The 27402-nt window shown below is 43.9% G+C and overlaps 2 protein-coding genes and 1 long non-coding RNA gene across 18 annotated transcripts; 2 read left to right on the top strand and 1 right to left on the bottom strand.

The window, feature by feature from the left end:
- Positions 1 to 39: 39 nt before the first annotated feature.
- PTPDC1 (protein tyrosine phosphatase domain containing 1) lies at positions 40 to 22126 on the bottom strand. Of its 12 annotated transcripts, none has more exons than XM_039703337.1 (12): positions 22107 to 22126; positions 18321 to 18391; positions 9731 to 9823; positions 7000 to 7171; positions 6215 to 6295; positions 6097 to 6141; positions 5873 to 5991; positions 5008 to 5145; positions 3139 to 4343; positions 2233 to 2418; positions 1403 to 1513; positions 40 to 610 (listed from the first exon to the last, which is right to left on the bottom strand). In XM_039703337.1, the coding sequence occupies exons 3-12, from the start codon at positions 9813 to 9815 to the stop codon at positions 494 to 496; spliced, it is 2259 nt and encodes a 752-aa protein (XP_039559271.1). In that variant the 5' UTR covers positions 9816 to 9823; positions 18321 to 18391; positions 22107 to 22126; the 3' UTR covers positions 40 to 493. The 12 variants fall into 12 exon arrangements, with proteins under 12 accessions (XP_039559271.1, XP_039559274.1, XP_039559272.1 ...); XM_039703340.1 differs by having other exon boundaries at positions 22102 to 22117; XM_039703338.1 differs by lacking the exon at positions 22107 to 22126 and adding an exon at positions 20455 to 20479.
- On the top strand, positions 8513 to 18281 carry LOC120499543. Of its 3 annotated transcripts, none has more exons than XR_005626897.1 (5): positions 8513 to 8640; positions 9003 to 9457; positions 11378 to 11495; positions 11597 to 11668; positions 17529 to 18281. It is a non-coding gene; the product is annotated as an uncharacterized LOC120499543 (long non-coding RNA). The 3 variants fall into 3 exon arrangements; XR_005626898.1 differs by lacking the exon at positions 8513 to 8640 and having other exon boundaries at positions 8831 to 9185; positions 9340 to 9457; XR_005626896.1 differs by lacking the exon at positions 8513 to 8640 and having other exon boundaries at positions 8831 to 9457.
- LOC120499542 lies at positions 20483 to 26845 on the top strand. 3 transcript variants are annotated; one of them, XM_039703345.1, is made up of 4 exons: positions 20483 to 20836; positions 22772 to 22892; positions 24147 to 24234; positions 24350 to 24978. In XM_039703345.1, exons 1-4 carry the CDS (start codon positions 20510 to 20512, stop codon positions 24666 to 24668), a joined length of 855 nt encoding a protein of 284 aa, XP_039559279.1. In that variant the 5' UTR covers positions 20483 to 20509; the 3' UTR covers positions 24669 to 24978. The 3 variants fall into 3 exon arrangements, 2 of the variants coding, with proteins under 2 accessions (XP_039559279.1, XP_039559280.1); XR_005626895.1 differs by lacking the exon at positions 20483 to 20836 and adding an exon at positions 26568 to 26845 and having other exon boundaries at positions 22562 to 22892; positions 24350 to 24736; XM_039703346.1 differs by lacking the exon at positions 24147 to 24234.
- Positions 26846 to 27402: the final 557 nt, after the last annotated feature.

Raw genomic sequence — 27402 nt, 5'->3', positions numbered from 1 at the left:
CTGTTTATCTTACTTCAAAATTTCTGAAAGGAAAAGCAGTTTCACAGGTTCAGTCAATATTTATTTTCTGCAAAGTAAAATCAAATATCATTAATGTAAACATATGGAATACATAAATATTAATCCATTAAACCTTTGGGCATCATGGCACTGAACTTATGGCAGTCATATACCTTGACAATAATGTTTCTTGCCAATAACAGAGGTTTCCAAATCAATAAACACATCTGAGAACAGGAGAACCCTTCACAACAAAAAAGAACAGTACCTGAAACAAAAAGCTACAGAGAATGGTCACATGGAGCCGTTCTTTAAAACTATGTAGACTGAACAACTGTCACTAAAACTCCCTCTAAAAAATTAAAATTATTTGTTAATAACTTCTATTACCTAAAGTTAAGTAGATCATGCCTAGTAGCACAAAATACAGTAGCTGGAAAATGCAAAATAATTTGGTAGGCCCATCTAATGCTTCAGCAGAGCTGTGTAGAAATCAAGAGGGATTCTCTGTTCCTTCTTTAATCCTGTTCCTTTTTTCTTCCAGTGCTTGTTTAAATACAGTTTTCAAGGTATTGTAAACGTATGGCCCATTCTCAGAATTGAAGCTTGTCTAATAAAAGAGAGAAGTTTCAGTACAGTTGTTAAAGAGATGCTATACAGCAAAATGCAAATTAGATGCACAACATTAAATTTAAAAAAAGCTTTGAGATTTATCAAAGATGTGTTTTTGATGGAGTGCTTAATGCTAAGTGTTTTCAGTTTTATGCTAACTAGACATTAAAATAAAAGAGAAGGAGAAATGTGATGATTGTTTTAACAGGCAGATTTACAAGAGATGAGGAAGCAGTATGGTGAACATTCTGTTCAAGCTCAGATTTCATTGACTGAATCTGAGAAGAAATGAGCTGAGCAATAGCTTAACCTGTCACTGTTATGAATGAGCCCAAAGCAGAAATTAGTTACTCACATCCTGTGGTACAGGCCTGGAACAGAACTGACTTGCAGTGTAATTTCAGAAACCTATTTAATCTGAATCACATGATACAGAATCTACCAAAGCCTTTGGTAAGCTACTCTAGGTGATTAGTCAGTGTCACCCTGTAAAATTATCTTTTCCCTAATTTGAAGATGTCCATGAACTGGCAGTGGTCCAGAAAGAGAAAAATGAGACTCCAGGATTAAGATTGTAGTGACAGAATTTAATTTTGTTGAGAACATTTCCAACCCTTTATGTATGTGATTATTATAAAATGTAAACTCTGAAATAAATAAGTTTCACACTGAAGCATGAAGGAATTACTGTACCCTTTCTCACGGAGGCCTCCCTCTGTTGATTGATTAACCCTTCTTGATTTAAACCAAGTAAATAGAATACCTTGGATAGTTACTTGGTATTACTTGCCTTGGTGAAAGCTTTAATAGCACGAGCAAGTACGGCCTCCTCCACGTCAGCTGGCAGCACCTGCAGTTTCACCACACAGTGTAAAATACAAAGGATGGTCTGATACTGCTCCTGGTGGAGAAAAGGAACAGCAACTCATCAGAAGAAATAGTTCCGTAAAAAGCAGTTTAGCACTCAGATTTTGTTAACTGCTGTTTAAACACCAGGTTGTGCCTTCCTGTGCTAAAACCTTCATGTGCAGGAGTTGGTGGGGAATTCCCACCAGCCCAAAGAGCCTCTGCATAATTATTTCAGTCATGATGGGAAAACTCTTCTCCTGAGTGCCACAAACTACTCTGGGAATTCCTCGATATTTCTGGGAATTTCAAGATTCCCTCCATGAACAGTAGCCTTCCTGTGAATTGGCACAGGAAAGGTGAAATTTGATCTTTTCAGCCCAAAATGCTGTGCATGTTCAGGGCTTTTTTCCCCATCTTGTACCTCTCTCTGTCCTTCCAAGTCTCTGTCACCACTGGAAGCTGGCAGAGAGACACCTGAGCAGTGCTAGCAAGGAGGAAGAAAGGGAGGAACAATCTTTGTGGCTGTTCCTTCCCAACCCTTTTCCAGCTTAATTAAGGGGTTGGAGCATTTGTCACACAAGCAGCCAGCTCTAGGTAACTCTGTTTTGAGCAAGACATTTGGACTAGAAGATATCTAGAGATACCCAGACAAGTCACACAATTTGATGCAGAATAAATTCTCATTCTGATTTTGAAAGAGACTGAAATGGCTTTTTTAAAGTGCAGCCCTTGCCTAAAGTGAAAGAATGAATTGTCAGATCCAATATGTACCTTTCTCAGCAAGTAGAGCGCATCCTGGGATTTTGTGCAATTTTTTGCCAGCATGTCAATATCATCTTTGGATATAATAGGTTCTTTCAGCTGCTCTATCCATGACCACATCAAGCTGCAGAGGATAAAAGGATCTCTCTCGGTGCAGATTTTATCCCAAGCTCCATCTTGAGAATTCAGTTCTTTCTTAAAACAAAACAAAAACAACAAAAAAAACAAAAACAAAAACAAAAACAAAACCACAAACAAACAAACAAAAAACTGAAAATTCATCATCTATATACCTTTGCCAACATTTTCCTTGATTGTAGCAGTATTTGGCTCTTATGTTCCAACAATAAAAGAGTTATCCAAAAAATTTGTATTTTTTTCCAGAGTATCAACATTAATCAGCAGTAATACAAGTGATTCATTCAAACAGAAGGATGACAGCAGCAGGGCAGCTGAGAACCTCCCAGTATTCCACTGGAATACATAAACCAGCTTTGCATTACAACTTCGAAGCAAATGTTGCTAAGAGGATTTGGGTTTGACAATAAGCAATTAAGTTTCTGCTAAATTCTTTTTCTTTTACTCACAAATCCTCTGATTAGTTCTGAGAAAACACTGGTGAAAACCAACTCAGACCTTTAAACCTGTACTATTTCTGTGCCACCAGCAGCCAGAAATAATGGTATCAATTTCACCCAGTTAGGAAAGTGAACATACCAGAACCTCCACCCTCCTGCTATACACCAGAACATGTAGGTGCATCTTGCCAGCCTGTGGAAGACCTGAACCCAGACCTCATATAACCTGCTATCCCAATGTGCCATTTCAAAGCTCCACATGGCATTTTTACCATTCCAGGAATTCACTGAGGTGAAATATGCAGAGCTCGTAGCATGGATTTGAGTTAAAAATTACCTGCCACATTTCTACCTTCTGCTTCACTTCATCCTCTCCCAGAAATTCATTTATATCTGCAAGTGCTTTGGCTGCCAAAACTCTTCGGGCTTCCAAACTTAATTCTGACTGCAGAACAATGTGTGGAATTGTCTCTGACAGCTCTCTGCTACTCTCGCTTTCATATCCAATGGAAAAGTTCACTTTAGAAGAGGAAGAAGAAGAGTCAGAGTCCTCAGAGAGATACACTCTCCTGCCATATATATTGGTCTTGTGGTCCTTCCTGTGAGCAGTGTCGTTGGCAAAGCTGTGCCTTGGCATCCCAGGTTCCCTGGGATCGTGCATGGACGCGAGGTCTGAGGAAAAGGTCCTGCTGCGTTGTACTTCTTTGGCAAAGCTCTTTCTGTGATAGGAGCCATCCCTTCGTCCATCCAAACGAAATCTCCCTTGACTCCAGAACATGCATGTGTTACGCACTAATGCTTCTTTGTTTAACTCCAGCTGTGGCTTTGCCTCACCTGTGGCAGAACATTCCTCCCCACTGTTCTGCTTGGGTTTGTTGTTCACTAAGATCTGAGCAGGCACTGTCCAGGCAGTGTCATCCTGTTCCAAAAGAAACTCAGTTCTCCTTAGGTCTGACTCACTGTAGCTCAGACGCCTTCTCAGATGAGTAAGAGGCTGAAGGAATTCGACATTCCTTCTTTTACAGAAAGCATCACATTCGTATCCCAGGGAGGAGTGTGAGTCCTGGCTGTCGAGAGCAGAGGAGTGGGTGTTGGACGAGTCCGACGTGTCGCTGTCGTGCCTGGCCAGCTCCCGCTCGAGCTCCGTGGATGCCAGCTGGGACACGGTCTTCTCAATCTCAGCTGAGAGGTCTGGGATGTCCAGCAGCTCTGCCTCTACCACCTGTCTGTTCTCAGCCAGGTCCAGCAGCAGCTTGCACACCAGGTGGATGAGTTTTGGCACATGCTTGAGGTGCCTGCTCTCGTAGCCATGGAGCAGGTGCCTCTGGCGGGTCAGGTACTGGGACAGGGTAACTGCATGTGCCTTGGGCTCACAGCATGCAAAGACATTGCGGAGAGGGACCAGGAACTGGGAGAACTCCCTGACACACAGCAGCTGCCCCCGGGTCTGGATGGAATTGGGCCTTTTGGCTCTGACAAACAGAATTGCTTGGTCAGCACTCATTCTGGTGGCAAAAACTAAGTAGCAAGCTATTAGAACACCTGGAAAATACAAAGACAGGATTAGTGAAGGAACTGTCAGACTCAAACAAACACTCAGTGGAAATATGGGATAGAAATTAATATAGGTGAAGACAGAGTGTCCTCTATTATGTGATGCTGTTACTTAAATGTAATTGCCTGTGAAGAAGCACAAGACAGTGAAGCTCTGCTCACTGCACTGCAGTGGGAGCTCCCCACAGCCTCTTCAGGAGTTCCACCATTAACAAACATGGGAGCAATGAGGGCTTCTATGGGAAGGGCACAACCAAAAAGGACTTGAAAGAAGCCAGTGAAATTTTAGGTGCTCTACCAAATCTACCTGATCCAAAGAGAGTGGCAGGTTTGTGAACATGTTATAAATACTGGACAATGAAAGTGTACCAAGGGAATTTTTCCCCTCCAAAAGCAGCTGTCACATTTGAATGTAATGGAACAATTATACAGATTTTAAAATTCTGTGTCTTACAGGTTTTTCATTTTAGTATACTAAAACTGGTCTTCTCTAGCCTTTGAGGACATTTGGACACAGTAGTTTAGCACTTTGAACCATTTTATAGAGGTCCCTCTTGCAATGACACTGAATCTCGCCCAGTTATTACTGGTTTATAACCAGAGATGGAATTTCTAGAGGAACCCTGGTGCTGCTCCTGCACGGGGCACGTACCTGTCCTCCCAAGTCCTGCGTGGCAGTGAACAGCCACCCTCCCCTCCTGCAGGGCGAAAGACATCACCTTTACCATGTCAAGGATAGTCGTGAGAGATGCCACTCCGTAATCCTTCCATCCAAAATTATAAAAATAAACTGAAATAAAAAGAGAGACAGTGATTTTCTGCCACACCGAATGTGAAAGGTGTAGTAGTATTTGCAGAGGAGAAATTACTAGTAAGAAATTATAGCACTAAAATTGCATAATGGAGATTAAAATCTGACTACATCTTGTTTGCAAGAGATTATTTTCCCATTTCAGTGTATGCTTGCTATTAAAACTTGATAGATACATGAAGCTAGCAAAGATTTGTCAAACTCAAGTTCAGATAGAATGTAAAAGAGGTAACAAAACAGTGATTCATGCAAAATTACTCAGCAATATATAGAAAGAGGGCAATTTTTTCTTTTCAGAAATAAAAGCACTTCTTCAGTTAGCAGCTGCTTTTTACAGAGAGGCACTTTCTCTCTCCAGACCATAATGCGAAAATACAAAAATACTGTCAGGAGCAGTGTCCTCAAATAAAATAACCTTTTACAGTCTAGGTAACAAGACATGAGTGTACCAGAATTTGTGAATACAGAAGAAAAAGATAACTGTTGTCCTTCCTTTAGAACCACCTGAACGCAAACTCTCCATCTCTCTCTGTATAATACACAATCTTCAATAATGTGTTATTTGCTCTTCATTGTATTTGCCAGGTTTCACGTTTTGTACAATGTTTCCTACATAGCTGTGTTTAACTCACAGGAATTCAAGTAAAAATATCCTTAAATGCCAAAGTCAATAATTAATGAGGAACAACAGCAGGAGGGAACTTACTGCCAGCCTCCATAAAGGCTTCAGGAAGGTAGGTGAAGCCGCTCTCCTGCTCCAGGGGGTTCCCACAGCTTGCATGCTCTCCAGGACGCTGAAGGTTAATTATGGTTTTTATGCCACATCTTAAGAAAGAAATAGATGAGTCAAAGTATTACAGGCAGCCAAAATCTCATTGTCCCTCATTTTCTGAAACACATATTTATTCTTAGTGGAGAATAAATCTTTACCTGTAGGGCGTTAAAAATGAAAGGATCTTTATCAACAATCCAAATCTATGTTGAAAGAGAAAATGGATCAGGAATTACACCAGTAATACGTACAATAAACAATGACTAAATTTGTTACCTTTCAAACTGCTCAATAATGTTGTACTTTTCAATTAATTCTGTTGAGGGTCGAGCCATAGCCAGGATGTTATCTGTTATCCTGAGAAATTAGAAAAGTAAATAATAGTGTTATCATTAATAATTTCCTGGGTATGAGTCTTACAAAATAAGAATACCATTATATTCAAGAAAGAGAAATACCTTGGTGATTAATTAGAAATTACTTTTAAAAATCCTACTATGCCACAGTGTTAGTGATAAATCCTATTAAACTGACACAGATGGAGCACTATCAAAAGACAATCACTGGAACTGGTTAAATGCCAGGACATAAGTAAAAATTCCTTTGAATAGAAATCTGGACTCAGATCCCTGTCTGTCCCTTTAAGGTTTGCAAATGCTGCTTAAGCATTTGCTGTTAGAGAAAAAACAGTAAGAATGTCAAGATACATTACATGTGACTTTTGCTGCACATGAACATCCTTCTGAACACATGCCCACATTATTTCATCTGCAGGAAATGCTTTTACTTTTCAATTTTATTATTAACATACTTAATTCATCTGCATCCTAATCCTTAGTAGCCCAGAACAGCTTTTTAATAATTCACGACAGACAGGTATTTATTCTTTTGGATGTGAACCAAACCCACTGTAAGTCAACAGGAACTTTTCACTGTCTTTCCTGGGCTGTGTAAACAGCCACTACGTCAGGTTCTAATTCCAGATCAAATTCTCCTTATGTTTTGCACTTAGCAGCTGATTTTTAGAAAGCCCAGCTATTCTGCCACACTGAGCTGCTCACCAGGAGGAGTAGAGCCCCTTGATAGCCTGCTCATGCTCGGCCCAGCGCGTGGGGTTCTCGTACTTGCAGGCACGGCCGCCGCAGGCCATGGAGCACTGCATGTGCCCGGGGATGACGTGGCGCAGCCGCTCCCCCACCTTCGTGTACTTGGCCGTGGGGCGCCTCGAGCTCCCTGCGACACAGGCAGAGCCACGTTAGCCAGGAGCTCACTGAGAAATACCACGTCAGCCGTATGACAGAGTCACAAACACCAGAAATACATGCGTTGTTCAAGGAAGGATTCTGAGGGGGAAAAATCGCTTGTATTACTGACAGTTATATTTTTTGGATGAAGTTAGAGATTAGTGACATCCTTTCCAGCTGAAAAAAGTCACAGTCCTCTTCAACCTGAAATCAATATAGTTAACCATGTCCTTGGAGTATGCATGAATATGTGCTTCTGTTTTACCTGTTTATAACTGAGCTGTTAGAGTAAAAAGCATGTATTAAATGAATAAGGAATCAGTGAACAAAACAGAATATACAAAATACAAGAAGAAAATTAAACCCCACTCTTTCATCCACACATAAAAAGTACAGTTAACAGAACAGAAGTATAGTAATACCAAGAAAATACCCAGAACTGCCAACAGCCTCAATGAAAAGTACTTTACTTTTTTTTTCAGGAAAAGTTGCATCTAGCTCCTCGGGGCTGAGCGACGACAGAGCCACCATGACCCGGTGCGTGGACGAGGAGAGCAGCTCCACCACGGAGCTGCGGCGCCGCTGGCTGAGGCGGAGAAGGGGATCGGAGGAGGAATGCCTCCGCCCCTGGAAGAAATGGCTAAAGATGCTGACAGCCGAGCGCCTGCGGGGAGAAGGCTGCATGGCTGCGCGGCCCCAGCTCCGCCCGGCGCCGCTGCCCGGGGCGCTCTGAACGCAGGGGAAGTTGCTCAGCGCTGAAGTTGCGGGAGCGGAACGGAGCATCCCCGAGCGCGCTCGGCAGCTGGTCCCCGGGCTGAGCTGTCGCCATGGTAACGGAGGATGCAGGCGCTGCTGCCAGCCAGCCCCGGGCTGCTCCTTTCCACAGGGATTGCGTCTGCTCGGGACAAACTGTTCCACCGCTTGATGAAAATAGTTGCTTGTCAAGTAGGTAATTTTCAAAACGCGCTGGGAACAACCAAAATGTTTGTCATAAACAATGGGAGTATTTAGTTCCTGCTCAATAATAGGCATTCAGAACTCGCTAAGACACAAAATACTCCATTCAACAGAACAATCAAAATGTAGCTGGAGGCTCTGCCTCCTGAGAGATCTGTAAGGAAGCACATTATACTCCCCCACCTCTTGGTTCTTCATTCCACAGCCACCTCTCCTCCTCCACTTCGCTGCTCCAAAATGCATCATTAGCTGTGTAATGACTGGGATTAGTGTGTTCCTGCTGAAATGCTTCAGTACATGATGAATTGTAGACTGTTTGCCTGGACCATTCACATCTTCTAACAAAACACAATTTGTTATCCAAAACAAAAGGCTGGTTTTTGGGTTTTTTTCCAGCGCACAGCTTTTTTTATTAAGCAAAGCTGTTAACCCTGCAGCCTGACAGAAAGTAGATCACGAGGAGGAGAAGGTGTGTCAGCTGAGTGCTTCAGGCTTCTGAAGGTAGGTATGAGGTGGCAAATTGCCTCCCACTTTGCTTCCAGTGTGCTGAGCAGGAGAATGAGGTGGCCAGAAAGATTGCAGCACTTGAAAAAGCTACTGTGCACAGAATGGATTATAGTGATGTAAAAAGCCTCTGTCATCCCAATGTCATGTCCATCAGACTGCACTAAAAGGGGAAGGCTGGGGAAATCAAGAAAATTTACTTTAATTTGTCAATAAACAAATTAATCCCATTGCATTTTCCTAAAACACATTTGTGTTTCTTCTTGTACCACAAAACCAGTAACTTGTACAGAGGAATTTGCATAAGAGGAAGTTCCCTTTTGTGACAAATTCACCAGGCAAAAATCTGCTTCTTCCAGGCACTGACCAGGAACTGAGGGCCTGAACTTTGCTGCTCCCCAGCTCTTACAGAGACGTGGCAGTGTTTGCTGTGGGTACCAGGCCTGAAATATCAGCAGTGATATTGTGTGAGGAAAGGAATATGTTCAAAACCTTGACTCGTCATTCATCAGTGGAGCTGATATCAACAGGCAAGGAAACATGTAAATATGCTTTTATTTTGGGGTTTGTGTGGAAGAGAAAGAAAATTAAAAAGGCTATTTCAAGTGCTACCTGTATTAAAGGAATGTGAAAAATATTTTCTAATGAACTACATTCCTTTCTTGTATTTAATTATTTTTCTCTTTCTCTTCCCAGAAACTTTTCAATATATATCAAATGATAGTGGAGACAGAAGCAAGGAATAGAAACTGCTCAACATCATTATCTTCCTACTGAATCTAGCAGCTTTGCAAACAAACACTCACCCAAAACGGTAAGAAAGAATTGCATCCTGCACAACTTTAAATAATTTGAAAATTGCATAGTTTCTTCCATTAAGAGATCTGACAAAATGAAAATTACAGAAAAGATCAACATATTATGACCATGATATGTTGATGAAATAATGCAGTTTGGTTTTGTTAGAGACATTTTAAGTTTATAAACATGGATAATATTTCTGGGTTTTTAAAATTTTTGTGGGTTTTTTTTCCCAGAATTGTTCTAAGCATTTATTATGAATGGCATATGAAAGCCAAGTTCTTACCTGAACTCATATTTGCCAGATACACACTGCTCTCTATCAGTGAGGAGTATGGTTGCTCATTTTGCAGCAAAACTCCCGCAGCCATTGCAGTACCTGTTGAAGCAATAAAATAATCACTGAAAAGCTACAGGAGAAGCTCAAAAAAGGCAGAATAAAGCCACGTGCTCCTGGTCATGGAGTCATTGAAGATTTGGGCAGTCAGGCATGGGCTGGTACTACAATCCACGGCCCCTTGCTGCTCTCTTCCCTGCACTCTTGGGCTTTGGAATCACATCTGCCATGATTCTCCTCTAACAAGAAAACTGAACCCACAACTCTCCCCAGGTAGAAACAGATATTTTCTCTATTGTTATTTCTAATACAAGGTAGGTCCTGCTCTGAAGGCCTTCTATCCAACAGAAAGATAAAGCAAGCTGTAAATATGAACACAGTAATCAGTCTGTGATATTTAAATAAACCCTGTGCAGGCTCTTGAGTGGAAATTCTTACTTAGTATAAGATCACCCTTCTGTTTCTCTTATCTCTATAGGAAAATAGCTGCAAGCATAACAAAAAAGAGAAATGTTTATACCAAACTAAGCACATCTCTGCTCCGTCATTAACTACAGAAACTTTGCTAAATAGACAAACCTTGGCTTCCCAAGTCTGCAAAACCAGAATTAGGATTCAGCAGCATAAATATGGTTTTAAAATATAGATTTGCTAAAGAAATATATATAACAATAGAAGAGTCTTGTGGGGATTAGGTGATACAGGCCTGTGTGGTGCTAACTGCTTACTGTTCAGTGCTCAGCTTTTGTCTCTAATTCTGCATAATTATTTTTGTAGCAAATATTTAAATAACTTTTTTTTCATTCAGATACTACACTGTCTACCACACACTTGAATAAATTATTCTTCCAACAATGCTAATGGACTTTATTCCACAAAGTCAGCCAGTGCAGCTCTGTTCTTTTCAAGATGCTTAATGGTGGGAACAGATCACAGATCCACATTAAGAACCATTTCACAGAGCTGCACTAGTCCTCTTGAAGGGATGAGAATTACATTTGTTAGTGAAAGACAAAAAGCCTTCTGAAACTTCAGAGGTGCTTAGAAATGCATCTCTAATGTAAGTACATTAAGAAGAATATGAATCAGGAATATTCTTTAATAAAAATTAAAATAGTATCTGGAGCATTTTCTACTCAGCTACTTGACCAACTGACTCTGTATTCTGAAAAATCAATCCTTTAATAAAGTATCTTCATATAATTGAATTCTATTTGGAGACGTTCCAGAACCTCTATTTTTTTTTCAATGGATTTTGAAATCAGGAAGTGATGGCTTCCATCATCAGAGGAAACTTTGAACATAAAGAAAGAACTTCGTTTTATCCCCAGAATTTCTTTTTTAGAGTTAATAATGCTGAATTAACAAAAATTATTGGTTTCTATTTCTCAGAAAGTTCTCTTCAGAATTCTTAATAGCTTGTCCAGATAACATTTGAAAAACATATCTCATCATCCTGGCAGAAGAATCACCACCACAATGACTATTTAGCTCTCCTATTTCCTTGTACTCAAGTGATAAAAAAAAGATTAAATGTCAGGGATATTTCCATCTAAAATTATTTCTTTCCTTCTTTTTTTTTTTTCTTTTTCCCAGGAATCTGGCTGATAAGAGCTCTTAACTGGAAAGGGATGAGATGGAGGTTAATGCAGAAGAGAATACACCTAGAGTATGACAAAATATTAGCAAGTTTCTTCTAAGCTGCAGTGCAGAGGTGAGCTCTTTGTTGTCTAACCAATTTTATTTCACTTATACACCAAATCCATAATTCCTGTGCTGCCCAACTGACCTGAATATTTTGTCTGTGCCTTTCAGTTTGCAAAACTTGACTGACAGCTCAGTGTGATGAATGGGAGCAATTCCCTTATATTTACTTCTGAAGAAAAGGTTAGTAATATTGTGACAAATGACTTTGCTGAGTTACACTGCACTCCCTCAGAGAGGTGTAAGGTGGTAATTTGGGATAGGTCAGTGCTGATGTTCCTACAGAGGGGCATTACGTTCCTGCACCAATAAAAAGGATGCTAGAAGTAAAAATAGTGCTTAGGTTAAAGCAGCAGCTCTCTCCTGCTTTGCTTCTGTACCAGATATTATTGGTTTTTAAAGATGCTCTTCAGCATTTTGCACATCTCGTGAACGCTCGGTAGCTGCCGAAGGCACAGCCTGGAGCGCTGTTCCAGGTCGCGGTGGCATGAGCTGCCTGAGGATCTGAGTCACGTACCTTGGGGCAATCACGATATCGCCTTAATGAGCCCTGCTGCTTGATCTCTGCCGTGCATCCCTACTGCCCTGACAGCAAAGAGGCCGGCCCTTTATCCCGGCTCACTGAACGAGTGAGAGGAACGGTATCTCCTGCGGTGGAGTCCCCTCTCTGTCCGTTCCCTGAATGAGAGGAACGACGTCTTCCTGCGGTGCAGTTCCGCCTCTGTTCCAGCAAAGGCAGCGGTGCGATCCAGCGAGCGGGAACACCCCGCTCCTGACACCACACAGCGGGAAATGTGCCTGTGCTGTCGGCTGGCAGAAGGCAAGAGCAGAGGACCACACTGCCCAAGGAATCTCTTGGCATCTTCATGCCAAGCACTCTGGGTATTTCAAGAGGTCCCCTCCACGTGTGGGTTTGATATATGCTTTGATGTTTTTATGCAGTTCTGAGTTGCCTTTTCTTTCCCCCCACTTTTGAGCTGAACAATTTCTACCAGAAGGGATTTTTGTCTCCTGTTGCAATGGATTCATGTGTTTGCATTTGGAAACACGACAGCTGCCATGCCCCACTCGCTGCTGCACACGTGCAAGGGTGCATTTCCTGCAGGGGATGCAGTGCGGGCACCTCGTGCCACTGTGGATGAGGTCGGTCCCAGCATCCACCTTCTCCTCAACAGTGAATCCCCTTGCCCATGGCCATTTCCTCTGGAATAAAGGCCCTGCTCTTTGTAAGGTCACAGGGGAGCAGCAAGGTGCAACACAGGCAGCAGGACAGCTGGGACATCAGGGATCCCACGGAGCAGGTCCATGCTCCTTCCAAAGGCCATCTTCCACAGGCAGCATCCCTCACTGGCTCTCAGGAGCTGGCTGCAGGATGGACCCAGCAAACCAGCAGTGGGGTTTGCAAATGAACAACTCTGCCTTGTCACAAAAAAACCCCACATTCATTTCTGGTATTTCAGGATCTGGAAACCAGTGGCTTCCAGGGGCTGGGCTGAATTTTTGCTCCAGACTGAAATGAGAGGAGCAATGTCCATTATTGCAGCAGCCAGAAAACAATTATACAGTCAAAAAGTGAGGAGAGAAGATGCTGGTCTCACTATCTTGGCAATGAGGATGGTTATTTAATAAATGCAATCGCTACCTTTTACTTCAGAACACATTTTCAAACAGAGAGAAGAGCTTGCATTCCCAGCTGGAAGGACTCCAGGTAGGGCAGTGTTGCTGCCAGCATGGACAGTAATCCCATTGTAAGGCTCCCCATTGCACCCCTGTGCACCTATCCACGAATAGTGAGGACCCAAATCTTCAACTCCTGTGGCTTTGGCAAGCAAGGATGCCACAGCAGACCACACACTTAAAAAGATTACCTGTATGCATTAACATGAAAAAAATTATTAAGTTTTTAATTTAGAATATCAATATATGGGGGAAATTATTTTAAACCTCAAATATATTCACACAATAAAGGCAATGCTGATGCTTAGGTCTCTCACATGAAATTCTGAGATTATTTTTACTGTTTTATTGTCTTCTAAAGTGAATTTGTTCTCTCCCTGTTGCAGCGACCTGTAAGTGACTACCTAGCAGTCAAATTCTTAAAGGAACTTAGTGATCTCGCTGCAGGTAGGGGTGAGGGTAGCTTAGTACCTAACCACTTGGCTGACACCTTTAAAATTTCCTGTGGCCTAATTCTGCAAGTACTTGAGAAGCTTTGCTTTTGTGAGCAGTCCCACAGAAGCCAACGGAATGTCTAAATATAGGATCACGCGAGATAAAGTTTCACTGCCAAAATGCAAAATCCTGTAAACAACACTAATGGAGATGTTTCAGGCAGATGACTAAAGATAACTGATGATTAAGACTAAGTAAAAATAGAATAGTGTAGTGAGGACTGGATATATTTAATTAAATGGTTAAGAGATACTAAATTATAACCTTGTCTCTCAATTCAGGCTTTGAATCTGATGCTTTAAGATTGGCAGATCATGAGAGTTTCTAGCAAAAAATCTTCTAAATTGGCTGAGACGTGGTTAGTCACTGGTACAGGAAGCACTGTTAAATGAAAATGCATTTTAAATTACCACAGACTATCTAATTTTAACATTGCCAGGAATAACAAAGCATTTCTAAAGGTTTGTAAAAAAATGATGATAACTGAGGGTTTTGCTAAACTTGATTATTATGATTAATGAAACATGATGCAAAGGTTGTTGTTCTAATGCCTGTACAAGTGAAAAAGCTCACTGGGATCACATATTTCATGAATGCTTAAGCTACAATTTAACCATGGTCTGGAAGGCAGTTTTAGCACCGAGCACACATCTTTCAGTAGACACACACCTCAATTCCCAAGGTGCTTTAAAAAGCTCAATTATTTGAAATTTGAAACATTTACCACCTGTAAGCAAACACCAAAATACTGCAAAAGCAAATAAACACATGGATAAAGGACAGAGAGAAGACTAGATAAAATTGTAAACAAATTTTCATATAGTTTAGTTATACACTACTTACACAGCAGGCTGATACTACAGCTGCTGTGAAACTCCTGGGATTTCACACTGGAACCACAACCAAAACAGATTTGTTATTTCTACATGTCTTCTACCCTCTTTGGGAAAAAAATATTCCCCACCTGTCTTAGTAAAAGATGAATGTCATTTAATCATCAAGTTTGATATTTACAAAAGACTAACCTCTTTCATGTACAAAAGAGACAAGAGAATACAATTCATTAAAAGATTATGTAGGTGCTGGTTTAGTGATTCAGTTTGCTGTTCATAGATTTTTGACATAAATAGCAAGAAACTGCAAGCTAAACTGATGGACAAGTCTCTCAATTTACTTGAGCCATGTTATTTAAATCACCTCTTTCTGTGGCAGTGCTAACCTAATGGTTAACAGAAGGTATTTTAAACTACCTTGAACAGGCTGGCAGGCAGTAATTACTAGAGACTCATCAAGGCGGTGAATATATAAAGTGAATATATTAACTATTCTACACACAAAAATGCTGGCTCTGAGACCCTTGATCATGAACATCATGTTTATCAAGAGACTCTCAGACTCATCACACTGACTACATGCAGAAGAATGAAATAATGCCAGTAATTGTCAGCATTCTGACAGCACTCAAGTGCAAATTCAAAAATGATCTCTGCAAGTTAGAGGATTTTTACATCTAATATAGTCAAAACCATAGTAAATTTACATGAGTTTTAATAGTTTCAGTAATTTCGGTGTAACACCTTACCTGTTACCCTGCAAAAAGAATGAGTGAGTGCTGATCCCTTCATTGCTGCAGTATCAGCCACAAGAAACACGCTGCAGGGCAGTCACGTTTTACAGAGAAGCTGAATGAATTCCCCTGGTGTTTCCTGTGGCTAATCGGATTGGGGATGGTAATCTGGGAGGAGCCAGCAACGATCTTTTCTTAACCTAAACGGTGCAGGGAGTGCCTCCGGGACTGTACAGATAATCATCCCTGAACTGCTTTCTGCGTCTGCCCGGCTTTGAAAGGGATTGAGGCAAACAGGCCGCACCAGCCTGATGTTCTAATAACTGACTCTCCCAGCTCTGCTCTTCCTGTTCACCTCATCTCCTGTTAGCAGCAAGTGAACAGGTATTTATTTGTATGTGTCTACATGCACAACACAAACACAGAGCCCCAGAGAGAATTTTGTGAAGTGAGATTAATTACAGTTAAACTGATACATTGGTTTTGAAATGCCATGAAAAGAGAATTAGATAGAAACGTTCCATTGTTATCTGGGCCTATCACTGTTATCTGCATGAAACATTTCTTCTTTCTCAGTAAAAACACAGAATGTCACTGAAGTATTTTTAGCAAGTATAAATTAACTGCATTAAAAGTAATGTCTCAAAACAGTAACAAAAATAAGTTCATATAAATATAATCAACTGTGATCAACTAAAAATGTAATCAGTTAAAGCCCAAATATTTTGTTGATTTAACTAAATACTCGATAAATAAAAAATGCAAATAAAGTAGGATACAATATCTTATTCTAGCTTAAAAATAGATCTTATCTCAAAATCAATTTCAAGCACTAATTAGTAACTAATGAAAAAAGGGGCTTTCATCTATTCCCATCACTTCCCTGCATGTCGTGTTAAAAAATCTCTTTCATTAATGAAGCTAGGGATTAATTTTAAAAACCTCACAATTATTTAGTAACAAAGTATACTTAAAATTAAAATCTAACCTGATCTGTTTGGTGATTCTAAGTTTGTGGGGGGGGAAAAAAAATGGGACTTCAATAGATTTGTACACAATTTGGGAAAAGCTACTAAGGTACCTTGGCTACTTAAAAACCTGATCAGATTATGGAGCCTAAAACCCCCTTCTGCACATCTTTCTTTAGTGTGTTGCTAGAAGTTTCAACCACAAAGGGGCCAAGCAGACACAGCTTCCCCAGCATGCAGCTGCAACTGGGAGCTTTAGAACCCCCAAAAATGAACCCATGTGTGTTCCCAGAGCGCCAAGAGCCGGCGTTCAGTGCCACTGCCACAGCAGCCCTGCCCAGGGCCAGGGCACACGCACACCTGGGTGGTGGTAAGAGCAGAGCCCCAGCAGAACAGTGAAGACTTCCTGGGAATGACAGACCGTCAGCAGGAATCTGTATTGGAAATGTGGGGTAGAAAGAATCAGAGGTCAGCTAGAATGAAATATTGTACAGTGAAATAAATCTGCTCTTTGCATTTCAGCTGTGGTTTGAGGGTTGCCCTTGGTTACGGGTCTGGGTCAATTCACACAACAGGAACAGCCCCATGGCAGCACTCCTTGGTTTCACATTGTTCACTCACTACAGAAGAGGCTCTAGAAATCTGAATCTGTGAATTATGAGTAAAGGGATACATGTATTTTCCAAGCATCGGCACACTAAAATGTGTTAACAAATGGAGCATCTGGCAAAACATTTTGTAGGAGGAGCTGGAGGAAGCTGGCATCATTTTAGTTGACTAAAGAACAAAGAGCAGCTTCAGATAATTAATAAATATTAATTAAATTCTTAATATAAGCATACTCTTTGGGGGAAGTTCTGAATGTTCACATTTGAGAAGCTGTCACTGACATACCTAAGTTTTATTTCCATGTGGGTAATATAACACTATTTACCTATTTGATTCCAGAGGGGGGTTAATCCTTGGAGGGTTTGGATTCCTGGTGCAAAAGCCTCTGCTCTGCTGTATCCACTTGTAGGTATCAGAGTTTTGCTGGCTACCCCTTTATCTGTTCCTACATTTGTATTCCTCACTATTAATGACACTTTGTTCAGCTGAGGAACTAATTTTTTCTAGTGTTCTGCAGAGTTTGGCTAATTCCAGGCACCAGTGCCAAACGTGTTTGCTCAAACAGGACGTGTCACTGTATTTGAGTCAAGACAAGTCTTTGTGCTAACTGAGGGTGACTTTTTGGGAGAATTAACCTACAGGCTGAAATAATTTGCGATTTCCAAGAAAAGAGCACACAGAGTAGGTGGGATGCTAATGACTAAACTAGCAATCTTCATGTCTCTAGGCTTGGCATATTCCTGTTTCAACAAAATGAAGAATCCCAAGTCCTCTGGAAAATTCTGCTGAACTATGATTGCCATTTAAAGATACCAACAAACATTTTATGTAAGTAGAACAGGATCACTGAGCTTCTGGCAGCTTCTGTTGCACTGCAGGAGCTGCCTCATGGCCACTTCACAGCAGACGTAGCAAATCCACCTGTCCCATGACCTTAGGTACAGGTTTATCAGATTAGGCAGGTGGAAAAGTGTCTAAACTGCCTCATCAGAATGGCTGACCACTGCCTACACTGCAGTGTTTTCAGCAGCACATAGAAAGAATCAAAACATCACATTATCCTAAAACTTCAAGCTGACTAAAACCTAAGATTCATTTTCATTCATTTAATACAAACTGTGTTTGGATTCCTAGCTGGCTTTGGGCATTTCCAGCTTCTCCTTTTGCTTTTTGCTCTTCTCATAGTTTGGATCATAAAAATCAACTAACATTGCTTTATTTTCAGCTTGTATTGAAAGTCTGCAGGGGAGGCTTTAGCTTTGTATAACTTTATAACTGTATACATGTTATTGAAGACTTTCTCTAAGTTCTGCTTTTAGATATTTTACATATATAATTTATATATACACATACAATTTTTTTTTTTCTGTCCATGAAGCATAATGCTATACCACCACAAATCAGTCATAAAAGCAGACTCAAAATCCTTTGGCAGGTCTCAACTTTACCAGCAGTGTTCCAGTTGTGGCAGAAATGTACACATTTAGCTGCTTAATGAGATCCCATAGCAGCAGCCCACCTGTGATCCCTGTCCTCTTTCATCATCTCTACTTCTGGCAGTTTCTCTTTTCCTGTTGGTTCCACTGTTACCTAAAATTGCCAGTAAAGGACAAAATGTAGTGAAGTGTTAGGTAAAGGCAGGAAAGTAATATGAAAATTTCAATTCAAAAGACAGTTCCAAAACTGAACAGTTGTATCAAGTGTTATTTATAGCTCATTTAATGGACTTACAATGCAAAAGGTGACTACACACCTAGGAAAATAGTGTAGAACCACTTAAACTAGATCTAGCTAGAAAAAGAAAAGCTCTGATTTATGAGATAACTATCTTCTCCGTGTCAGATTTCCCAGTTCCCAGACAACTCCTCTCACTTATAATTTTACTACTATTACACAAAATAAATTAGTCATAATGGTATAACTGGATTTACGAAGAAGTGAAATATTTACAGAAACATGTGGAAGAAACGCTTTTTGGGTTGGTTTATCTGTCCAGCCAAGCAAGTACATCATGAGAGAGGACGACATTGCTAATTGTATCTGAGGTGATACCCTCACAGCAGCTGGCCCTGCAGACTGCTTCTCTCTCTCACTTCATCTTGCCTTAGACATACAGGTACTCTCTGCATCTCACATAAACTACTGCTGGAAACAAGAGATAGAAAAATCACAGAATCCTAGACTGGTTGGGGCTGGAGGGACCTTAAAGCCCATCCAGTGCCACTCCTACCATGGGCAGGGATACCTTCCACTGTCCCAGGTGCTCCAAGCCCTGTCCAGCTTGGCCTTGGACACACCCAGGGATCCAGGGGCAGCCACCACCTGAATCACAACCTGATACTTTCAAGCAATACAAAAGTGCAAACACATTTATTTGGTGCACATTATTTTGGGATTAATTCCTCCACAGATGTGAAGCTTGGTGTTGCTCACTGGTGTAAAGGACTCCCAAAAATACATCTCTGAGAAAAGCAAAAGCAAGCGATATGTGTAAACAGAAAACACTGAAGTCTAGCTTATTAACATATCAGGTAACCGTTAATATCTTTTTGTTATTCTACTGAAGAATGTAGTGACAGTCTGTAGCCAAAAGCAGTAATAGCTACATCTAAAAGTTAGTATCAAGTGCGTGGATTGACCTATGCATTGAGGTCCCTCAGGCGGGACTGACTGAGCTGCATTTTTCAGGGTGACTGACTGATGATTAGAGGTGGGGTACAGCCACTACAAAACATGCAGACACTGCGGAGAAGGGGAAAATCAGTTTCCATTGTGCTACCCCGCTGTCATTGATGGACCTCCCTCTCCCTGACAGCTGTGAGCCTTCGTGAAAGTAAAACTACACAGATCATGTATTATACTGAAAGCATTTGAGGTTCTGATTCAGGGGGTGGCAGCCCCATGCCTGGAAGCATTCAAGGCCAGGTTGAATACTTGGGGCTTGGAGCACCCTGGGAAAGTGGAAGGTGTCCCTGGCCACGGCAGGACGTGGCACGGGATGAACTTTAAGGTCCCTTTAACCCCAGACCAGCCTGAGCTCTGCTGTGCTTCGGTTCTGTGACTATTCAGCAGCGGGTGGCAGAAGGGCTGTGTCACCGCACATCCCCGGGGGGACCACAGACCGTTCTCGGCCTCAGCCGGTGACGGGCACGGCAAGAGGAGCCCGGAGAGCCGTGCGGAGCCGCGGCGGGGTCTCAATCCTTAATGGAGGAGCCAGGCCGAGCAGCGAGCGGGGGCCTGCCCAACAGCCCGGGGTGCCCGGCGGGGCCGGGCGCTGTGAGGAAGGTGCGGGGCGCTGAGGGGCACCGGGAGCTCTGAGGAAGGTGCGGGGCGCTATGAGGGGCACCGGGCACTGTGAGGAGGGCGCGGGGCGCTGTGAGGAAGGTGCGGGGCGCTGTGAGGGGCACCGGGCGCTGTGAGGAGGGCGCGGGGCGCTGAGGGGCACCGGGGCTCTGAGGAAGGTGTGGGGCGCTGTGAGGAAGGTGCGGGGGGCTGCGAGGGGCACGGGGCGCTGTGAGGAGGGCGCGGGGCGCTGTGAGGGGCACCGGGAGCTCTGAGGAAGGTGCGGGGCGCTGAGGGGCACCGGGCGCTGTGAGGAAGGCGCGGGGCGCTGCGAGGGACGCGGGCGGGGCGGGGCGGGGGCGCGGACCCACCTCACCTGCAGGGCCGCTCGCGCCGCTCCCCCGGCACCGCCCCGCGCCGCTGCGCATGCGTGGGGAGGGACCGGGGACGGGGAGGCGGGACTGGGAACGGCGGGATCGGGATCGGGATCGGGAATGGCAGTGTCGGGAACAGCGGGGTCGAGATCGGGGAACAGCGGGATCGGCAATAGCGGCATCGGGAAAGGCGGGACTGGGAAAGGCAGGGTCGGGGAGCAACGGGATCGGGGAGCAACGGGATCGGGAAAGGCGGGATGCGGTGGAACGCGCATGCGGGGTGGGGAAAGGCGGGAGAAGGGGAAGCAAGAGGGATGCAGGGGAGGAATGGGAGCGGATTGGGGAAGGCGGGAGTGAGATCGGGAGCAGAGAGCGGCAGGTGAGGGTCTGTTGCAGGTGTGTGCGTGTGTGTTTGCATGTCTGTGTGTTTGCATGACTGTGTGTTTGCATGACTGTGTTTGCATGTCTGTGTGTTTGCATGTCTGTGTGTTTGCATGTCTGTGTGTTTGCATGACTGTGTGTTTGCATGTCTCTGTGTTTTCATGTCTGTGTTTTTGCTCACTGGTGTAAAGGACTCCCAAAAATACATCTCTGAGAAAAGCAAAAGCAAGGGATATGTGTAAACAGAAAACACTGAAGTCTAGCTTATTAACATATCAGGTAACCGTTAATATCTTTTTGTTATTCTACTGAAGAATGTAGTGACAGTCTGTAGCCAAAAGCAGTAATAGCTACATCTAAAAGTTAGTATCAAGTGCGTGGATTGACCTATGCATTGAGGTCCCTCAGGCGGGACTGACTGAGCTGCATTTTTCAGGGTGACTGACTGATGATTAGAGGTGGGGTACAGCCACTACAAAACATGCAGACACTGCGGAGAAGGGGAAAATCAGTTTCCATTGTGCTACCCCGCTGTCATTGATGGACCTCCCTCTCCCTGACAGCTGTGAGCCTTCGTGAAAGTAAAACTACACAGATCATGTATTATACTGAAAGCATTTGAGGTTCTGATTCAGGGGGTGGCAGCCCCATGCCTGGAAGCATTCAAGGCCAGGTTGAATACTTGGGGCTTGGAGCACCCTGGGAAAGTGGAAGGTGTCCCTGGCCACGGCAGGACGTGGCACGGGATGAACTTTAAGGTCCCTTTAACCCCAGACCAGCCTGAGCTCTGCTGTGCTTCGGTTCTGTGACTATTCAGCAGCGGGTGGCAGAAGGGCTGTGTCACCGCACATCCCCGGGGGGACCACAGACCGTTCTCGGCCTCAGCCGGTGACGGGCACGGCAAGAGGAGCCCGGAGAGCCGTGCGGAGCCGCGGCGGGGTCTCAATCCTTAATGGAGGAGCCAGGCCGAGCAGCGAGCGGGGGCCTGCCCAACAGCCCGGGGTGCCCGGCGGGGCCGGGCGCTGTGAGGAAGGTGCGGGGCGCTGAGGGGCACCGGGAGCTCTGAGGAAGGTGCGGGGCGCTGTGAGGGGCACCGGGCACTGTGAGGAGGGCGCGGGGCGCTGTGAGGAAGGCGCGGGGCGCTGTGAGGGGCACCGGGAGCTCTGAGGAAGGTGCGGGGCGCTGAGGGGCACCGGGCGCTGTGAGGAAGGCGCGGGGCGCTGCGAGGGACGCGGGCGGGGCGGGGCGGGGGCGCGGACCCACCTCACCTGCAGGGCCGCTCGCGCCGCTCCCCCGGCACCGCCCCGCGCCGCTGCGCATGCGTGGGGAGGGACCGGGGACGGGGAGGCGGGACTGGGAACGGAGGGATCGGGATCGGGATCGGGAATGGCAGTGTCGGGAACAGCGGGGTCGAGATCGGGGAACAGCGGGATCGGCAATAGCGGCATCGGGAAAGGCGGGACTGGGAAAGGCAGGGTCGGGGAGCAACGGGATCGGGGAGCAACGGGATCGGGAAAGGCGGGATGCGGTGGAACGCGCATGCGGGGTGGGGAAAGGCGGGAGAAGGGGAAGCAAGAGGGATGCAGGGGAGGAATGGGAGCGGATTGGGGAAGGCGGGAGTGAGATCGGGAGCAGAGAGCGGCAGGGGAGGGGCTGTTGCTTTTGCATGTCTGTGTGTTTGCATGTCTGTGTGTTTGCATGACTGTGTGTTTGCATGTCTCTGTGTTTTCATGTCTGTGTGTTTGCATGACTGTGTGTTTGCATGACTGTGTTTGCATGTCTGTGTGTTTGCATGTCTGTGTGTTTGCATGTCTGTGTGAATGTTTCACGCTGTTTTACTGACATGGTTTAATGTTTAATCGTGGACCATTGGGTTTTAGTGGTAAGAGGTCGCGAATTTAATTGAAAATGTCTAAATGACCGTGTTTTCCAGGTGAATGGTGCCTACAGGTGGAGGTGTGGTCGCACTGACAACCCGAATGTTTCAGCTTCATCTTCCTGCCCCATCCACATCTCGGCAAGGATTTTATGGAGGAGATGTCACACAGATATAGGTCAGGGCTTTGAGAGGCTTAGCTGAAGATTTTTGATAGGCATGAAAGGCATTTAAGTCTTGGATACAGAGCAGAATAGGTTCATAATGGTTTGTTTTAATGCTGGAGTTGAATATACAGTCTCTGATTAAAGGAGGAGTGAGAGCCATGAAGCTGTGCACACATCAGTGAGCTGGGCTGGAACATCTGTCCAAGTGTCGGCAGGGTGTTCTTGGAGTGAGTGCCTGCTAACACGCTTGGGAAGTCTAAGTTGTGGTTTTCAAAGTACTCACAGACTTTTGGCAGTGTTGTCTTGTTAGCCATATTAGTATATTAGCACCTAGAATAGGTGTCCCTACTATATCAATTACTTAAACACTAGCAGGGTTTACATACTTTTAGTTGACTTTTTTTTAAAGGTAAAAACAGGTTTGGGAACTTAATGCAAATGCTGAAAAGAATTCTGTCGCTCTTTTCTGCTAAGGTGAAGGAGTTGTCAGCATAGGAAACACAGGGCTTTTTTCTTAAAATGTATCAGTCCCATCAGTACTAAAGTGTCTTAAATATGTCTTGATTTTTGGCAGTGTTCATATTCCTACAATAATACTGATTTATAAACTAAAAATGTAAAAAAGGCTGTGTGACTCTTCCTTCTGTCTTCCTCTGAAAGATTCTAATAGGGTTTCCCTGTGTCTGCCTATGAGAAAATGTTATTAAAATTCACAAGTTTCATTTTTTAAATTAACTGCAGGGCACACATTAAGTGTTTGGTCCCACAGAGTGAGATTTGTGCCTTTGCCATCAATTATCATTCTCATGTGTTTAGGATTTGGCTGGCTTGGGCTTGGAAGGCTGAGCACGGCTGTGATCATGCCATGTGATCTGTTCCCAAAATTTGTGTTTATCATTACATAATTACATGAATAAACAATCTTTTGCATGCTTCACCAAGAATTTGTAAAATTCATAGAAGAAAGCACAAAGCTCTCTTTGTTTTGTTGTAAAGATGCAACCACAAAGGCATGAAAATAAATGCTGGCTTTGCTCTTTCTTGTCTGAAATAAGGAAAAAGTTGAGGTTTTCACCACAGTGTGTCCTCAGTTGGGCTCGTGGTGCAGCTGCACGAGAGTTGTGCTTGTGCAGTGCTGCAGAGGGGGCAAGGCTGCTTCTGTCACAAGCTGAGCAGGGACAACCGCTCAGGGCCATGGCACAGAGAAATCTGTGCTCCTGGAACGCTCAGAAATGTATTTTGAGTTATGTGGGTTTTTACTTCAGAGAATGAACCAGAACCAGCAGAAAATTCAGTGAGGCAGACCATGAGGGGCAGGCTCCCAGGTACAGCTAGGAAAAGGAGCGTTCCTTGGTAAGAAAAACTCCGGGGGTGAAAAGGGGAAAGGGAGACTTCTTGCTTTCCCAGAAGTGTGACTTGGGGTGGGGTGATGATTCTGAGAGCATGATGAGACTCTCTAATGCTGCAGGGCTGAGTTGGAGCCTGACTCTGAAAGAACAGCTCCAGGGAAAGTGAGCTTGCCACCCCAGGTCTGCCCAGAGCTTTCCTGGCTGAAGCTTACTTCACATCAGCCCGTGCCACCGTGTGGCAAAGGACCACAGTGCACAGCTCCTCTCCCAGCTCCGAAGCACTTCTTGCAAGGTTCTGCCCTCTCTTTGTGTTCCTGGGATGGCTGGGGCCAAGGGGCAGGGTGGGTTTCATCTGCGAGGTTCCTGAGCTTCCTCTCAGCAGCTCCTGGGTCGCTTGGAAATCCCACGGGTTCAGCGTGGTGGTGTTCTGCACTGTGATGTTATTCCAGCACACGATGTGCTTTGGAGCCAGCTTTTCTGAGCATTCCCTGATTCCAGCGAAGCAGGTAACTGAAGAATAACTGTGTGGGAATAATCCATAAAGTGGGCTATGAAACCTTTAAACTTTTGCCTTCATTTTTTCTTCCAAATTCCTCGGGGTCTTTTTTTCCCTTGCATGAGCACCAGGTTTTGCAGCCTTCCAGTGCTTTAAGGGAGAGAAGGACTTTTTATCTGGGCAGATAGTGACAGGACAGGGGATAATGACTAAACTGTCAGAGGCAGATTAGGTCAGATATAAAGAAGACATTCTTCCCTGTGAGGTTGGGGAGGCACTAGCACAGGGTGCCCAGAGCAGCTGTGGCTGCCCCTGGATCCCTGGAAGTGTCCAAGGCCAGGCTGGATGGGGCTTGGACCCACCAGGAATAATAGCAGGTGTCCCTGCCCATGGCAGGGGTGGCACTGGATGGGCTTTAAATGTCCCTTCCAACCCAAATAATTCAGTGATTCCATAATTCTGTGATTTGAACACTTTATTCCACTTTTTGTTTCTTGCCACCCCACTCATTCCCAGGGGATAGCAGTGTTCTCTTCTAGCATAAACACAGCCTTACAAAGATGATTCAGGCTTTCTCTGGGAGCCTTTCATTTGCACTGTTTATGCAGGCACATCATGAGTTGTACAATGTCTCTCTTGTTTGCCATGAGCATCAGCATGGTGGGAAGGCAACAAAAGACTCCGAGGGATAATCAGCAGATGTAAGGAAACAATGCCAGCAGCAGGAGAGAATAGCTGGAGAGGCTGCTCCAGGGGCTGGACACGTCCTCAGTGGGATGTGACAATGCTGTTGTGAGTGTGGAGAGGACCCCAAGTGAAAGCAGGTTTATGTGCAGACTCACTGGAACTGGTGGATCTTCTAGGTATGAGTAATGTGCTGGAAGTCACCTTTCCTGGGAACAATGAACTGTCCCTACCGCCACAGGTTTTCTGAGGGATTTAGCCTGGGCAGGATATTGGTGACAGCAGTGTGAGGTTGGAAACCCTCGGTGCCCACTGGCTGTGGTGTCAGAGCAGGACAGGTTCAGCAGATGCAATCCTGCTTTCTGTAGTTCCTTTCATTTTGCTTTGTGTGGATTTGGTTCCTATTTCTCCTTAAAATATGCAAACATGTCTCTGCCAAGTTACCAGTCTTCTCCTGATTCTGTAAAGTTTTCTTGTTCTGACTACTTTTTTTTTCTTGGCCTTTTTAATGGGCTTTTGTATTGAGTTTCCTTTTACTTGCCTTTTTGGTCTTTATATGATTCACAGTTGTTAAATTCAAGACCTTAAAGCTGTGCTTTGGCCTTTACAGCTCTGACAGTTTACGAAGTCAAGGGAGAAGTTGTTCCAGGAGAGTTACTTATCACAAAAGGGTAGATGTTTCCATAGGTTACCTTCCCCACACTTGTCATTAAACCAATTTTTCTAATTATGAGCTAATAATCACCCCATGTTTTACAACAACACAGGTAAAAGTGATGGGAAAAGATCTGAGTGTTTTTAGCTTCAAGTGGATGTACTTCAAAATAACGATGAAGAAATGTGATGAAGAAATTTGGAAGTCTACAGCTTTGACTAGAGTGAATTATTTTTCAATTGAGGGAATTGAGGAATTTTGAGACCCTCTTCTCCCCCCTGTGCATGGTGTGTGTCCTCCTTGCAGAAGGATGTTAGCAAACCAACATGGCAGGAGAGGAAGGTGTAGTCTACTGCATTTATTTCAGAAACCTGCTTTTATCATTCACCTGGGTGTAACTGTTTGGCTTTCTAAAATGAATACTTCAATATTTTGCACTTACAAAGCCTACAATGGTTGAAGGTATGTATTGCAAAAACGGAGTGTTCCAATTTTAAAACAGATTTGTTTTGGCTGTGGGCTTGTCTACCATCCATGGAAATGTGTGCCAGTAAAAACAGATGTGGAAGCTGTCTGTCCAGAGGGTGAACTGAGGAGCCTGTGCAGTCATGCTGGAGCAATGTGGACCCTTGGTTCCTTGGGGACATGAGCAGCACAACGTGAAGGACCTGCTTAGTCACAACCAACCATTCTGGAAGTGATTTCAGAGAGTGATTTTGTTTTTAATAAAAAATTACAGTGCTTTAAAATTGTAATTGCACTTGAGGAAACTGCATTTGATTCAGAGATATTATGGAAGCAATAAAGAGATGTAAAAGAAATCAGAAGTTTTCTGACAATTATTTGCTTAGCTCTACTATTAATATTGGTTTGTTTGCCAGAACATGATCAAAAACATTTGGCAGGCAAGACTTGGTCAGGAAAGTGAGCCAGTAAAATTGAGCTGTCATCTAAGTACATACAGAAAAACTGTTCACTTGGCATGAAAAACAGACTGTTTACAGAAATAATAAACATGCCCTCAAAAATTAAGTTCCTTCTCTCTAAAATCACGGAAGGTCACAAGACTTTGACCTTACAGAAGGAGCATAACACTTTATGAGACTCCTGTCAAAGCACATGATAAAAAATAAATACACTGCAATAAAGAAGTGTCAGGCTGATGGCTCAAATGTGCCTTCCTGCCGTATCCTGTCTCCTTCCTGCAGGATGTGGGGTGGCTGCTGCCAGGCCACGACAGCCCAGCTGGAGGGGAGGGCAAATCCACCCATTCTCCTGACATATCACTCAGTGTAATTAACTTGTGTTTCATCTCCCAAGTAAACCTTGCAAGCGGC

The sequence above is a fragment of the Passer montanus genome, unplaced genomic scaffold, assembly GCF_014805655.1.
Source record: "Passer montanus isolate IOZ18808 unplaced genomic scaffold, ASM1480565v1 scaffold162, whole genome shotgun sequence".
Classification (NCBI taxonomy): Eukaryota; Metazoa; Chordata; class Aves; order Passeriformes; family Passeridae; genus Passer; species Passer montanus.
Note: the sequence above shows the minus strand (reverse complement) of the source record. Positions and strands in the feature narration are given on the sequence as shown.

Excerpts from the sequence above, each read along its gene's own strand:
- PTPDC1 (XM_039703332.1), bottom strand. The coding sequence starts at position 8,214 with ATGCCTATTATTGAGCAGGAACTAAATACTCCCATTGTTTATGACAAA. Across the intron at positions 6,296-6,999 it reads AAGGGGCTCTACTCCTCCTG|GATAACAGATAACATCCTGG; the intron begins GTGAGCAGCTCA and ends CTAATTTCTCAG. Across the intron at positions 2,419-3,138 it reads AGAAGGTAGAAATGTGGCAG|AAAGAACTGAATTCTCAAGA; the intron begins GTAATTTTTAAC and ends TTTTGTTTTAAG.
- LOC120499542 (XM_039703345.1), top strand. The coding sequence starts at position 20,510 with ATGCGTGGGGAGGGACCGGGGACGGGGAGGCGGGACTGGGAACGGCGG. Across the intron at positions 20,837-22,771 it reads TCGGGAGCAGAGAGCGGCAG|GTGAATGGTGCCTACAGGTG; the intron begins GTGAGGGTCTGT and ends CGTGTTTTCCAG. Across the intron at positions 24,235-24,349 it reads AGGAAAAGGAGCGTTCCTTG|GGCTGAGTTGGAGCCTGACT; the intron begins GTAAGAAAAACT and ends CTAATGCTGCAG.